This window comes from Salmo salar, chromosome 10 (genome assembly GCF_965601325.2).
Source record: "Salmo salar chromosome 10, fSalSal1, whole genome shotgun sequence".
Taxonomy (NCBI): Eukaryota; Metazoa; Chordata; class Actinopteri; order Salmoniformes; family Salmonidae; genus Salmo; species Salmo salar.
The window spans coordinates 79,850,660-79,867,505 of record NC_138300.1 but is presented as its reverse complement, the minus strand read 5'-3'; the positions used below and the strand labels follow the sequence as shown (position 1 = coordinate 79,867,505).

The 16,846-nt window shown below is 42.3% G+C and overlaps 1 protein-coding gene across 2 annotated transcripts in view; it reads right to left on the bottom strand.

The window, feature by feature from the left end:
- LOC106561024 (calcium-dependent secretion activator 2) overlaps window positions 1-3,168 on the bottom strand; it is a 224,236-nt gene extending 221,068 nt beyond the window's left edge. For both annotated transcript variants that reach the window (XM_045688110.2, XM_014124578.3), the window contains exon 1: window positions 2,480-3,168. In XM_045688110.2, the coding sequence (XP_045544066.1) occupies window positions 2,480-2,779 (300 nt within the window). In that variant the 5' untranslated portion in view covers window positions 2,780-3,168. The remainder of the gene's footprint in view (window positions 1-2,479) is intronic.
- Between the last annotated feature and the right edge of the window lie 13,678 nt (window positions 3,169-16,846).

Here is a 16,846-nt window from a genome sequence, read left to right as displayed (position 1 = left end):
TCACCCTGGTTTCGTGAGGAATCATGAGCGCTGTGAAAAGCTGTATTTTTTGCCTCAGTGTAAATCAGCCCTGTTCTTGGTAAGCAGGGTGGGCTCTTTTTCCTCTTCTACGTCAAGCTTCAGCCCAGGGTCAAATAGCGAAGTGTGCTACTACTGTCAGTGCTGCGGGACAAAGGGAATGCTAAATGAATATCTCACATTGACAAAATACACACAGTAGCCAATATAAACCACAAACTACACCCATACCAATACATAAAGTCTTACACAAATGCAAGCAAAGACATACAGTTTAAGGTGTACCAGTCTCGCAAAGTTAAATATTTCTCTCTCTCACACTCACACTCTTTTTATTATGTCCCAAGTTCTGTGAGAACAGGAATGTAAGCAAACCTAGGACAGACTAGGACCACGTGACCAAGATATGAAATCCATGTCCAATAATGTGATGGCAGGTGCATATCAGGATTACATGTGTAGAAAATAAACAGTTACTGCCTGGCTCCAAGAAGAATCTCGGTACCTGTGAGTGAATTCTTAAAAATAGCTTCTGGGCTTAGTCGAGCGCTTGGGCACAATGACAAACCAGTCCAAATAAAGTGTAGGACCCATTTGACATATCGAAAAGACTTAATTTGTCTGCAAATAGTTTAAATTTGTTTTAAGCACTCAAGAAAATGTAAATAACCAGGAATGGAGATTACAAAGGGATTACAAAAAAACGTAACTGTAATCCGTTACCAGCTAAAATATTGTAATCAGATTAGATACTTTTGAAAAACTAGATGATTACTTCAAGGATTACTTTTAAATTCAGAAAGGATGTTTGCAAAAAAAAAGATGACACTTCTCTGTTTTCTCAATGACATTCAAATCAGCATTGAAAAAAGGCACAAGTTTAAATTTGTTCCACCTGCGCGTGTCTGACCACAAGTCAGAGACCACTATGTTGACACACCAAATGTGTTTGATGGATCGCAGGAAAAGAGCAGGAATAAGCTTTTGTAGGCTACTGTCCAAACTGTCTTCCAATGGTGCGACTGCTGTCGGCATCCAAAGATTATCCTACTTGAATAAATGCTTGAAGGTAAGTACGAGAGCAGTGGTGAAGTCTACGACAATACGGATATCACTTATTATTGAGATCTACATAGCGCATTGATGTGAATCACACTGCTGCTCTCTCATTTAGCTTTTTGCGCCTTACAGATTGTGGTTATTGGGGATGGCTGTTCACAAATCTAAATGTGTATTTAAACCCAATAATGGTTGAATTCAAGAAGTTTAAGCTGCCTATCAATCATTGTTTTTGAAAACCAGTAGACAGTGAAAAATGCGCTCTTGCAACAGCTACATAGTGCGGATCCCAGCCTATGGAACAAAAGTAGGGCTTTATTTGCTCAATCTAATTCATGCTGATAAAAAAAAAAAAAAAAAAGGCCTAATGGACACATGCTCAAACTCGCCACGTTTGATAGACTTAAAAAGGGGCAATCTGTAGTTGCTACATCCATTTTTGGACTTATAAATGATATATGTTAATGTAAAGATATAATTTAATCATATTATTACATGTAGTAGAAAGCAGTGGGTTAGAAGAAGCCTACATAACCAACCCATAAAGTACAATTTAACATCCATATATGGCCAGCTATCTAAACTTTAACATTGATTTATCCTGCAATAGATGTCATTCAATTGGTAACATACATTTTTGTTTTCTTCTAATGCCTCTTAAGTGGAAAGTAATCTAAAAGTAACTGAATGTAATCAGATTACATTACGGAGTTTGGGTAATCCAAAAGTTACATTACTGATTCCAATTTTGGACAGGTAACTAGTAACTAATGGATTACATTTAGAAAGTAACCTACCCAACACTGAAAATAACAAATGTAGGCCTCTAATATTTACCATAATGAACATCCATCAATAATAACATTTCTCTGGGGCAAAGAATGGAGTGGACACCTGGGGTGTGTTCAGGTTAATTTAACGTTTGCTACGTTGCGTGACGTTTTGTACTGAAAGACACCTTTCCCCAAAACGTTCTTTAAAATTCTTGATTAAACTTTGATGTACATTTGGTCAGTTTGATGGGTGTGGATGGGGTGTGGTTTGAAGCAATGAGCGACGTCATTAAAAGGCAGCGGAGAGTTCCCCAACCCCTCACCGTTTTTCAACTGATCCTACAGAACAGCGTCGTTTCCTTTAATTGAACGTTGTAGTACGTGTTTTCGTATTGAATGCAGCCCAGAACTGAGCCCTGTCACAACAAATGATTAACTTATAGGCTACTTTTATTCATTAATTTATGAAAACGCTTAAGAGTTGAGGTTCCTCTGACATGTTACTTGCCTACATATACATTTTCCTGGCTCTGGCTTGCAATGGGGTGTTAAACTGAAAAGAAAACAGGTGCATTAATTGGCTATTAAAAAAGTGTTCTCGCTGTGGCTGGGCGTTTGCGCTCACTCACCTTTTGTTGCCTGCGTGCCATATCCGTGGGTTGTTTGGCATTGAAAGGGTACGCTATACATCTCAACACAAATACATACATCTGTAGTTTACTTTTCCTCTCCGCTTCCTCTTTCTGAAGTCTTTCCTGTTCATTTTTCACCTGGTCTTCGACAGGAGAATTTTCGGCTTGTGCTTGGTCCGCAGGTGGTTGTTTCTTAAGTTTACCTCCTTGACCCGAGGAAGTCGGGGGGTCTTTTGGAACTTGAGTGTCCTCGTTAATTTCTCCTCCCGAGTCTTCGCTGGAGGATGGGTCTAACATGTTTCACACCAACACAGGTAAACTCCTATCCCCTGACCGCTTCACTTGAATTGTCTATATTCCCCGGTGTTTTTTGGAGCTGTGACGACGACTCTTCTGTGAAATGTTTCTTGACATAAATGCGAGGGCGGAGTTTTGAGGAACGTGAGTCGGTGGTTTTAGTTTAACGTTAGTCATCTCGGAGAGGAAGAGGCGAGAGGGTTTACTGCGGCCAAAATCTGTCCACGAAAATAAGACGATGAATTTGTCTGTGGAGGTCGATAACAAATAATTTATAATTTGCTACTTGAGGAATATTTGATAAAATATGTTTCGTAATGGTTAGGTTGTTACGAATGCACCGATATAAGTGGACTCGAGTGGCAACTTTTGGGGGGGTGGAGGACTTTCAGTTGAGCCTATTTACACGAGTATGTGTCCTTTCATTGGCTAGAAAGGGTACACCTGATCTCGCCTCCTACCGTCTGCCTTCCATCTTTCGGACATTTATTTCAATTGGTCACTCGACTATCTTATCAATATAATATATAATCCTCTCCTTTGGAACGACTGTGCGAACTGAACTGTGTTGCTGCCGGTACAGTCCGAGGGAGGCAATAAAGGTGGGCAACACGTGTGCGGTACCTTGCCTCTCAAAGGGGCAACTATGGTACTTTCACTTATACCATGGTATAGTCTGAATCATGGAAATGTACCATGGTTTTAGCTTTTAAGTTGTGTGTGTACACCCCTTTTAAATTAGTGGATTTGGCTATTTCAGCCACCAGTTGCTGACAGGTGTATAAAATCAAGCACACCGCCATGCAATCTCCATAGACAAACATTGGCAGTAGACTGGCCTTGCCTTAAGTAAAAGCTCAGTGACTTCCAACATGGCACGTCATAGGATGCCATCTTTCCAACAAGTCAGTTTGTGAAATTTATGCCCTGCTTGAGCTGCCCCAGACAATGGTAAGTCATTTTATTGGGAAGGAGCAACAACGGCTGAAGTGGTAGGCCACAAAAGCTTCAGCACTCGTACCACTGAGTGCTGAAGAGCGTAAAAATCACTTGTCCTCTGTTGCAACACTCACTACCAAGTTCCAAACTGCCTCTGGAAGCAACGTCAGCACAAGAACTGTTAGTCGAATTGCAATGCTAACTGAGAGCCAACATTAGTGCCCGACCTCACTAATGTGTTTGTGGCTGAATGGAAGCAAGTCCCCGCAGCAATGTCCCCACATCTAGTGGAAAGCCTTTCCAAAAGAGTGGAGGCTGTTATAGCTGCAAAGGGGGGACCAACTCCATATTAATGCCCATGATTTTGGAATGAGATGTCAGATGAGCAGGTGTCCACATACTTTTGGTCATGTAGTTTATGATGGTACTGCCATGCACACCTAAATAATGCCATGGTATTGCCTCATTTTTACCTTAGTTTCATGGAAATACCAAGGTTTAACCTACATTATACATTCTACCATATTATGATAAATGGTACCAATAAATATCATAATGGTACCATCTGTATTAATTGTCTGTTAACATAGTATAATGCATTAAATAAGTACCCCCCCCCCCCCCCAAAATTCATCAATTTCACAGCTCCATTTGATTCATTGAATGGATGTGGGTTGAGCAATGTCTACATAAGGGTGCAAATTATAAACACTCACAAAAGCTCTGCCGAATGCCTTGAAGCCGGTACGTAAAGCTTAATGAAAATAAGTGATACTAGCAAGAGCATTGTGCAGGTTTCTTTTTTTTCCTCTTCTTATTCAACTGTTACCATGCACCTGCAACAAAGAGATCTCAGATTTGAGTGCCATTTTGAATCACAGCAATCAAGCAATTGCAATTAATTCCTTAGCCACTAATCTATGGATATCACATGACTGGGCATAGGCCCCCAGCCAGGCCCAGCCAATCAGATTGAGTTTTTTTCCCCACAAAAGGGCTTTATTACAGACAGAAATACTCCGCAGTTTCATCAGCTGTCTGGGTGGCTGGTCTCCGATCCCGCAGGTGAAGAAGCAGGATGTCAAGGACCTGGGCTTGCGTGGTTACACTTCAACAAAACAAAGGAGATCGTGGACTTCAGGAAACAGCAGAGGGAGCACCCCCCCATCGATGGGACAGCAGTGGAGAAGGTGGAAAATGTAAAGTTCCTCAGCGTACACGTCACTGACAAACTGAAATCGTCCATCCACACAGACAGTGTGGTGAAGAAGGCGCAACAGAGCCTCTTCAATCTCAGGAGGCTGAAGAAATGTGGCTTGTCACCTAAAACCCTCACAAACTTTTACAGATGCACAACTGAGCAACCTGTCGGGCTGTATCACTGCCTTTTACGGCAACTGCATCGCCCACAACCGCAGGGCTTTCCAGAGGGTGGTACGGTCTGCTGTTGTTCTGGGATTGATTTGCACTTTTCGCACCAAAGTACGTTCATCTCTAGGAGACAGAACGCGTCTCATTCCTGAGCGGTATGACGGTGGTCCCATGGTGTTTATACTTGCGTACTATTGTTTGTACAGATGAACGTGGTACCTTCTACCGTTTGAAGTTGCTCCCAAGGATGAACCAGACTTGTAGAGCTCTACAATGTTTTTCTGAGGTCTTGGCTGATTTCTTTTGATTTTCCCATGATGTCAAGCAAAGAGGCACTGAGTTTGAAGGTAGGCCTTGAAATACATCCACAGGAATGTTCCAAGCTGTTTAAAGGCACAGTCAACTTAGTGTATGTAAACTTCTGACCCACTGGAATTGTGATGCAGTGAATTATAAGTGAAATAATCTGTCTGTAAACAATTGTTGGAAAAATTACTTGTCATGCACAAAGTATATGTCCTAACCGACTTGCCAAAACTACAGTTTGTTAACAATACATTTGTGGAGTGGTTGAAAAATTAGTTTTAATGACTCCAAAATAAGTGTATGTAAACTTCTGACTTCAACTGTATATACTGTATTCTATACTATCTATTGCATCTTAGCCTATGCCACTCTGTCATTGCTCATCCATATATATACTTCGATTTGTGTGTATTAGGAATTGTTGTGGAATTGTTAGATTTGACTTGTTAGATATTGCTGCACTGTCAGAACTAGAAGCACAAGTATTTCGCTCTGGGGCGAAAATCTGATATCAACTTTGGAGGGGACAATTACATGAAATTTTCTCAAGAGCAATTCCTGAGGGGGACACCAAAAGTAGTGCTGTAACACAGCCTACATTGTAATATGGTAAATGTATATTGAGGAACCAAAGAAATAAGGTGTGTGCCGTACTCCTAACTACCGGTACCCAAAACTACACAACTAATCACAACAGCAATACCATTGCCTTAAACTGGTGACTGAACTAAGATTTGTTAAAGTTGAGAGTGGTCTAGTCTTTGAGATATTAGGCTACTAGGGTTCTTACTATGCGTTTTGGTTTATTGAAAAATACTCTGATGTCCGTCTTTTATTTTTCTGCCATTTTTCTACCTGGCTGGCTGGCTGGCTGGCTACACACACCGTGTGTAGGTTATTTACAGTAGGAGATGGGGTTCTATCATCTTCAATCATTCTATTTGGGCTTCGATCTAAAAGGTAGCTAGCAAATGTGAAACGGATTAAAATGACAAGAGTTGACAGCTGTACGAGTTCACCATTTACACAACATATGCTGCAACCTTTTGTAATTTTAATAGTTTGTTTCATATTGGCTGGCTTCCAACAATAGCTGAATTTGCAAAGCTAGCGAGCACCAATTCAGTTTCAGTGGTGTTTGCTATAATCTTTGCTACCCAGGTTAAATAAAGGTGAAATAAAATAAATAAATAAAAGTTCACTTGCGACAATTTAGCTTTTGCAACGAGACCATTAAATATATTTAAGACAATGGTAGAAGAGAGTGTAGTTCTGTTCAGTTTGGATTTCAGTTTATCGCTAACCTTATCACAGGGACTTTGAAGCACTAACTTACATCATCTGCATGCTGATTGGATCAAACCACTATGAGGCCATGTGTGGGGGGGTTGCAATCTTTTGAAACTTAAAAACGCGTTATTAAATGTCTATAATCAGCACAATTGCTTTCATTGCGTATTATTAATATTATTTAAATTACATAGTTATGTTTCAGTGATATATTGGGGGGGACAAATCATATTTTTCCCAGGATGGGGGGGTCGTGTGTCCCCCGTCCCCCCCGGGATTTCCGCCCCTGATTTCGCTACACTCGCAATAATATCTGCATGTGACCAATAAATTGTAATTTAATTTGTTGTGAGGCCAGTTTGACGTACTGCCGAATTCTCTAAAATGACGTTGGACGTGGCTTATAGTAGAGAAATGTACATGCAACACCTCTGGTAGACATTCCTGCAATCAGCATGTCAATTGCACACTCCCTCAACTCGAGACATCTGTGGCATTGTGTTGTGACAAAAGTGAGCATTTTAGTGGCCTTTTATTGTCCCCAGCACAAGGTGCACCTGTGTAATGATGATGCTGTTTAATCAGCACCTGTCAATGCTAATAACATAAAACAAATATGTGCACAACATTTTAGAGAAATAACCTTTTGTGCATATGGGACATTTCTGGGCTCTTACACTACCGGTCAAAAGTTTTAAAACACCTACTCATTCCAGAGTATTTCTTTTACTTTTTACTATTTTCTACGTTGTAGAATAATAGAGAAGACTATGAAATAACACATATGGAATCATGTAGTAACCAGAAATCAAAATATATACAGAAATCAAAATATATTTAACGTTCTTCAAATAGCCACCCTTTGTCTTGACAGCTTTACACACTCTTGGCATTCTCTCACCCAGCTTCATGAGGTAGTCACCTGGAATGCATTTCAATGAATAGATGTGCCTTAAGTTAATTTGTGGAATTTCTTTGTGTGGTCCTCATGAAAACTTGGGACCAAAACTTTACATGTTGCGTTTTATTTTTGTTGTATGTATGTAAACTCTGCAAAAAAAGAAACGTCCCCTTTTCAGGACCCTGTCTTTCAAAGATAATTCATAAAAATCAAAATAACTTAACAGATCTTCACTGTAAAGGGTTTAAACACTGTTTCCAATGCTTGTTCAATGAACCATAAACAATTAATCAACATGCACCTGTGGAACGGTCGTTAAGACACTAACAGCTTACAGACGGTAGGCAATTAAGGTCACAGTTATGAAAACTTAGGACAATAAAGAGGCCTTTCTACTGACTCTGAAAAACACCAAAGGAAAGATGCCCAGGGTCCCTGCTCATCTGTGCGAACGTGCCTTAGGCATACTACACGAGGACTGCAGATATGGCCAGGGAAAAATATTTCAATGTCTGTACTGAGACGCCTAAGACAGCGCTACAGGGAGACAGGATGGACAGCTGATCGTCCTCGCAGTGGCAGATCACGTGTAACAACACCTGCACAGGATCGGTACATCCAAACATCACACCTGCGGGACAGGTACAGGATGGCAAAAACAACAGCCCGAGTTACACCAGGAATGCACAATCCCTCCATCAGTGCTCAGACTGTCCACAATAGGCTGAGAGAGGCTGGACTGAGGACTTGTTGGCCTGTTGTAAGGCAGGTCCTCACCAGGTCCTCACCAGACATCACCGGCAACAACGTCGCCTATGGGTACCATAGCGACCCACCATCGCTGGACCAGACAGGACTGGCAAAAAGTGCTCTTCACGGACGAGTCGTGGTTTTGTCTCACCAGGGGTGATGGTCGGATTCGCGTTTATCGTCGAAGGAATGAGCATTACACCGAGGCCTGTACTCTGGAGCGGGATCGATTTGGAGGTGGAGGGTCCGTCATGGTCTGGGGTGGTGTGTCACAGCATCATCGGACTGAGCTTGTTGTCATTGCAGGCAATCTCAACGCTGTGCGTTACAGGGAGGACATCCTCCTCCCTCACGTGGTACCCTTCCTGCAGGCTCATCCTGACATGACCCTCCAGCATGACAATGCCACCAGCCACACTGCTCGTTCTGTGCGTGATTTCCTGCAAGACAGGAATGTCAGTGTTCTGCCATGGCCAGTGAAGAGCCCGGATCTAAATCTCATTGAGCACGTCTGGGACCTGTTGGATCGGAGGGTGAGAGCTAGGGTCATTCCCCCACAGAAATGTCTGGGAACTTGCAGGTGTCTTGGTGGAAGAGTGGGGTAACATCTCACAGCAAGAACTGGCAAATCTGGTGAGGAGAGAAGCACTAGATAAACAAAATATTTTAAACATTATCACGGTGAGCGACTTATAAAGCATACGATATGAAACACCAAGTTAAGTGGAATATAATGATATTTTTTTGATTAGATTAATTAATTTATAAAAGTCTGTTAGCATAGAAGCTAAAGTTACAGTGAGGGAAAAAAGTATTTGATCCCCTGCTGATTTTGTACGTTTGCCCACTGACAAAGAAATGATCAGTCTATAATTTTAATGGTAGGTTTATTTGAACAGTGAGAGACAGAATAACAACAACAAAAAATCCAGAAAAACGCATGTCAAAAATGTTATAAATTGATTTGCATTTTAATGAGGGAAATAAGTATTTGACCCCTCTGCAAAACATGACTTAGTACTTGGTGGCAAAACCCTTGTTGGCAATCACAGAGGTCAGACGTTTCTTGTAGTTGGCCACCAGGTTTGCACACATCTCAGGAGGGATTTTGTCCCACTCCTCTTTGCAGATCTTCTCCAAGTCATTAAGGTTTCGAGGCTGACGTTTGGCAACTCGAACCTTCAGCTCCCTCCACAGATTTTCTATGGGATTAAGGTCTGGAGACTGGCTAGGCCACTCCAGGACCTTAATGTGCTTCTTCTTGAACCACTCCTTTGTTGCCTTGGCCGTGTGTTTTGCGTCATTGTCATGCTGGAATACCCATCCACGACCCATTTTCAATGCCCTGGCTGAGGGAAGGAGGTTCTCACCCAAGATTTGACGGTACATGGCCCCGTCCATCGTCCCTTTGATGCGGTGAAGTTGTCCTGTCCCCTTAGCAGAAAAACACCCCAAAAGCATAATGTTTCCACCTCCATGTTTGACGGTGGGCTTGGTGTTCTTGGGGTCATAGGCAGCATTCCTCCTCCAAACATGGCGAGTTGAGTTGATGCCAAAGAGCTCCATTTTGGTCTCATCTGACCACAACACTTTCACCCAGTTGTCCTCTGAATCATTCAGATGTTCATTGGCAAACTTCAGACGGGCATGTATATGTGCTTTCTTGTGCAGGGGGACCTTGCTGGCGCTGCAGGATTTCAGTCCTTCACGGCATAGTGTGTTACCTATTGTTTTCTTGGTGACTATGGTCCCAGCTGCCTTGAGATCATTGACAAGATCCTCCCGTGTAGTTCTGGGCTGATTCCTCGCCATTCTCATGATCATTGCAACTCCACGAGGTGAGATCTTGCATGGAGCCCCAGGCCGAGGGAGATTGACAGTTCTTTTGTGTTTCTTCCATTTGCGAATAATCGCACCAACTGTTGTCACCTTCTCACCAAGCTGTTTGGCGATGGTCTTGTAGCCCATTCCAGCCTTGTGTAGGTCTACAATCTTGTCCCTGACATCCTTGGAGAGCTCTTTGGTCTTGGCCATGGTGGAGAGTTTGGAATCTGATTGATTGATTGCTTCTGTGGACAGGTGTCTTTTATACAGGTAACAAACTGAGATTAGGAGCACTCCCTTTAAGAGAGTGCTCCTAATCTCAGCTCGTTACCTGTATAAAAGACACCTGGGAGCCAGAAATCTTTCAGATTGAAAGGGGGTCAAATACTTATTTCCCTCATTAAAATGCAAATCAATTTACAACATTTTTGACATGTGTTTTTCTGGATTTTATTGTTGTTATTCTGTCTCTCACTGTTCAAATAAATCTACCATTACAATTATAGACTGATCATTTCTTTGTCAGTGGGCAAACATATAAAATCAGCAGGGGATCAAATACTTTTTTCCCTCACTGTAGCTCCAGTCAAAGTAGCTTATCGTAGTCATAGTGACTGGACCAGGTCCATTTGTAAATTCAGAGCACTTTGCTCTCTGAGCGCACACTGGACACGCTTCAGGTTATTCGGCGTAGCTATGTGTGTGGAAAACATTTAATCATGGGTAAGTCTGTTTGTAACTATTGCTTGTAGCTGTATAGTCCGTTTGTTGTTGGTCTTGGCTAGGTTAATGTTCCGGTCGCTAGCTAGCACTCACTCACGTGGCTGTTAGCACTGACATGAAAAGGGGCCTGTGGGAAGCCCTACATTATTACGTATTTCTAAGTAGTGAGAACACTTAAGAGCAGGTCATCTTTAGATTTTAGTTTTGCAATTGACTAAAACAAGCATGCAAGAAAGTAACATTTTTGCTGTGAGCTAAGGTAACCAAGGTTGTTTTTCCTACAGTTGGGTGCGGCTGCGACGTTCTGATAGTGACTGGGACTATAGCCTCTAAACATGGTTGAAACTATAATTTTGATTTCGTGGATGGTCAGTCCTTGTATCCATAGCTCTGTCTATACATTTACGTTTATCCAGGCCCATCCCTCCAGCTTTTTACCAAAATAACTTTTATTGTTTCAACTGCGAAATTGCCGCTTTAAAGCCACTCTGCATACCATCATCAGTGGGCCACCACCAAAAATTAACAATGGAGCAATTTTGCATCCCATAACACTTGATGGAATAACATTCCGAATGCACTGTATAGGCTGTCATTGACTTGCCTAGTTAAATAAAGGCTACAACAACAAAAACATTTCAGTAGGCTGTTGCTTCTATGGAAAGTGTTCAGCTCCCATTACTTTTTCCACATGTTGTGACGTTACAGCCTCATTCTAAAATCGATTAGAAAGAGAGAAAGAAAGAAAGAGAGAATTAGAGAGAGCATATTTAAATTCACACAGGACACCGGATAAGACAAGAGAAATACTCCAGATGTAACAGACTGACCCTAGCCCCCCGACACATAAACTACTGCAGCATAAATACTGGAGGCTGAGACAGGAGGGATCAGAAGACACTGTGGCCCCATCCGATGATACCCCCGGACGGGGCCAATCAGGCAGGATATAACCCCACCCACTTTGCCAAAGCACAGCCCCCACACCACTAGAGGGATGTCTCCAACCACCAACTTACCGTCCTAAGACAAGGCCGAGTGTAGCCCACAACGATCTCCACCATGGCACAACCCAAGGGGGGGCGCCAACCCAGACAGGAAGACCACGTCAGTGACTCAACCCACTCAAGTGACGCACCCCTCTCAAGCTCTGTCAGCTTGGATGGGGAGCGTCGCTGTACAGCTATTTTCAGGTCTCTCCAGAGATGTCCGGGCTCTGGTTGGGTCACTCACGGACATTCAGAGACTTGTCTCGAAGCCACTCCTGGGTTGTCTTTGTGTGCTTAGGGTCGTTGTCCTGTTGGAAGGTGAACCTTCGCCCCAGTCTGAGATCCTGAGCGCTCTGGAGCAGGTGCTCATTTAAGGATCTCTGTACTTTGCACTGTTCATCTTTCCCTCAATCCTGACTAGTCTCCCAGTTCCTGAAACTGAAAAACATCCCCACGGCATAATGCTGCCACCACCATGCTTCACCGTAGTGATGGTATTGGCCTGGTTTCCTCCAGCTGTGACGCTTGGCATTCAGGCCAAAAAGTTCAATTTTGGCTTCATCAGATGAGAGAATCTTGTTTCTCAGGGTCTGAGAGTCTTTAGGTACCCTTTGACAAACTCCAAGCGGGCTGTCATGTGCCTTTTACTGAGGAGTGGCTTCCGTCTGGCCACCTTAAAGGCCTGATTGGTGGAGTGCTGCAGAGATGGTTGTCCTTCTGGAAGGTTCTACCATCTCCACAGAGGAACTCTGGAGCTCTGCAAGAGTGACCATCGGGTTCTTGGTCACCTCCTTGCCCAAGGCCCTTCTCCCCTGATTGCTCAGTTTGGCCAGGTGGCCAGCTCTCGGAAGAGTCTTGGTGGTTTCAAACTTCTTCCATTTAAGAATGATGGAGGCCACTGTGTTCTTGGGGACCTTCAAAGCTGCAGAAATGTTTTGGTACATTCCCCAGATCTGTGCCTTGACACAATCCTGTCTCGGAGCTCTACGGACAATTCCTTTGACCTCATGGCTTGGTTTTTGCTCTGACATACTGTCAACTGTGAGACCTTATATAGACAGGTGTGTTCATTTCCAAATCATGTCCAATCATTTGAATTGACCACAGGTGGACTCCAATCAAGTTGTAGAAACATCTCAAGGATGATCAATGGAAAAGGATGCACTTGAGCTCAATTTTGAGGCTCATCGCAAAGGGTCTGAATTAGGGATGCACGATATATCTTGAAGCATATTGGAATCGGACGATATTAGCTAAAAATGTCAGCATCGGCCTGATGTCTAGTTTAATGCCAATGTGCAAAACCAATGTCAAAGCTGACGTGCATACTTGTATAACCAAAAATACAGTGCTACACATGCAACACAACATTCCTAACCTAGCCAACAATGTCTGCTGTGTGGATCTATTTTGAAGTTTCAAAGGAAGATAACAATGGTCCGGGAAAACTGTGGCCTTTTAATAAACACATTTCATGCAATTCTACATCATTTTAATTGGATCGAACCTGGGTCTGTAGTGATGCTTCTAGCACTGCGATGCAGTGCCTTAGACCGCTGCGCCACTCGGGAGGCCCACAAATAGGAATTTTTCAAGCAATGCTACAATAGCTTGAGATCTCCAAGTGTAACCTTTTGGTCAGTTTTCAAATATTAACACATCAGTCATCATAAGCTTTTACTCAGAAGTCTGAGTTTCTTATCTGAATTTAGGATCTAGCCCTGTGAATTTATTATTGGAAGCTTTAGAAAATATTAAACATATATTGATTGGATGAACATTCAGAAAATGATGCACTGTTAATGATCTCAAATGGGAGTATCTATGTGTTCACAATATTCAATGTTAAAAACGCAGTGCAGTCAAAAAACGTGGTTTCCCCTTTTTTATAAACACTAAGTATACAAAACATTAAGAACACCTGCTCTTTCCATGGCATAGACTGACTAGGTGAATCCAGGTGAAAGCTATGATCCCATATTGATGTCACGTCAATCAGTGTAGATGAAGAGGTCAAAGACAGGTTAAAGAGACAATTGAAATATGGATTGTGTATGTGTACCATTCAGAGGGTGAATGGGCAAGACAAAATATTGAAGTGCCTTTGAATGGGGTATGGTAGTAGGTCCCAGGCGCACCGGTTTGTGTCAAGAACTGCAACACTGCTGCGTTTTTCACACTCAACAGTTTCCTGTGTGTGTCAAGAATGGTCCACCACCCAAAGGACATCCAGACAACTTGACACAACTGTGGGAAACATTGGAGCCAGCATCCATGTTTAACGCTTTCGACACCTTGTAGAGTCCATTCCCAGACAGGGGGGTAGCATGAAATTTCAGCTGTTTGCTAGGATGGAGGTTTGACCTGTCTGGTGACATCACCAGGCAGAAAATGTGTTAATAGATCAATAAGAAAGAGTTTCAAACCTCCCTGCCAATAACAGCTAGTTTCGCCCCGTCCCAACTCAGACCACTTCCAGACAATCCTAGCAAAATTATTGCATGAGGAATTGCTCTTTGCTAAGAATTACAATTATTTAAAAAAATCCCAGTAAGGTACTTAATTGTTAACCAGAAATAATAGCTTTACATGCTGACCACACCGCTCGCATCATGTGCGTGTTGCAAAATAAATGTACACACGTTATTCAATCATTGCACACACACTGCTCGCAAGCGTCTGCGTGGCCAGGCGCTAAAATAAAAATAGGTTCTATTTGTGACGCTCAACGCGCTGCAAGTCTGGCCTCTCCCTTCTCCTCATTGGTTTTTAGAAGCATATACCCACTTGGGTGATTTGAAAGATTAACTGAGGTCCTCACTCCAGTCGGTTGTAGTAATGCACGTAAAGTTGGTTGCCAATCGATATATAAAGTCCAAAGAAGAAAAAGAAGCCTGAAGGAAGGAGGAGAGATGATGAGAAACAAATTCGGTTTACCGTTTTATCTGTGGATTAATTGTTGAAGTAGTGGACCTTGTGCATTCCAGGTAAAATAGCAATGCAATGTTTATATCCCAGGACAAATTAGCTAGCAACAGCAAGCTAGCTAGATAAATTGCCATACATATTTAATGATATTTGACCTGTCCCCAAATTAATATAATTGGTTCAGAGTTTGTTTTGATATTTCGACCTGCTGTCCTGATCGCTTCTGGTGTGGTGAACAAAATCAACGTGCGCGCGTCTAGATTCTAAAGAGTGCTGAGGGCATAATCAAATTATTCTCGCGATAATGATCATTCTCCTAGAGACCTGTGTCTGACGTCATTTCAATGTTTATCAGGCGTCTGTGACATGACGTGGGTGTGCATGTGTCTGCATAGCAAATCTTTATTTATTGAACATTATCACCCATTAGATTTCACCTTTTGAAGATGGACACGTCTGCCGAAGCTCAAGGAAGCATTGTGTGTTCTTTTAAACTCTCACGCCTTGCCACGTGCTACTGTATCGTCAGAAAAACAGACCCAATAAACATGTGCCTTCTTTCCCTTCAGAACATTCCTACTTCGTTCTTTAACACCGGACCTTTATCTGTAGCTAGCTTGTTAATGGGTTGTTAAATGGTAACCTCAATTGACATTATAAACTTTGACCCCCAGGTAAATAGACAGACTAATAATGCACAGCATTAGATACCAATCTACTCTCCCATTAAACTGGGCTTGTTTACAATAGGGAAATGAGTCACTTTGTTAAAGTGTTTGGTTTGTCTTATTGTGTTGGAAGGGTTGTCATTTCTATCCGTGTTTGGCTTGATTTAAAGGCTAACCCTGGAAACCGACATAATTAACCTTTTCTCACATAGTTTCTAAGCAAGAAATGAAGAGGGGGAACGACCACTTGGCCTTTCTATTTTTCATTCCATTCCACACTAATTGGACTCCTTTGAACTTTTCAATTAAGTGCTGAAAAAATCTTGAAAAGAATATTAAGCAGAGTTTATCTTTGTATTATTAAGTATTTTCAGCCAGGATAGGTCAATGAACAGGTCCAGTAGGGAATTACACTTTCTTCACCTCTTGAAAAGATAATCACACACCTCAACAATACATTTGGCTTTGGAGGTGATGTTCCCTCACCTCACAAAATTAAAGTTGTGTCACCCTGTCAAGGTAAAATATCTGCACTGTAAATGTCTGTGACTTTGTGTCCTGAAAAGGACAAAGAGGGTTAACTATCTAAGTGAGTGAGTCTTGTACGTATCTTGTAAGGGAGTGAGTCCTGTACATCTGTAATTAAATGGCCAATCACCTTTCATTTACATGTGGTGAAGTGGGAATCAACATCAAAATAAATAATGGTTAATATGTTTAAGAACTGAACAGAACGGAGTATCTTGACTTGTATTTTACACAAGGCTTTCAAGGTGACATGATCCTTTTGGATGGAGATTTGATCTTATGCAGAAGTGGCAGTAAAGCCAACCAAGCTGGGAGGATTAATACAATTGCACATCCCTGTAATGTGTAGAGTCAAATTATCATTTTGTAAGAGTCTATTGCTGACACATTTCAGTTGAATGCATTCAGTTGTACAACTGACGAGGTATCCCGCTGTCATGTTGGTATAAAGGGATCGGGAGACAGGCGCAGGAATGCGTAATAGGGGTTTTAATTCACCCAAATTACAGCGTGCCGGGGACGAAGACCAAACAAACATGTATACAAAACACAGGGTTGAAATCCAAACAAAAGAGCGAGGAGTACCTTGAATAAATACACCGGGGTGAGACCCGTAACACACACGCACACAATGATACCACACGGGACGAAACCCGTAATCATCTGCACAATACAAGTGGCACGAAAGCCAAAACAACACAGCACAAGTACTCACACGACCAACGGACATTGTAACAATAATCGACCATTAAGGGAGATAGCGGGAATGGCCTGTCCGATGGCGCTGCGACTGGTCCGTCCGGCGCCGCTGCAACTGGGCCCTGACGTCGCCGCAATGGGTCCATCCGAC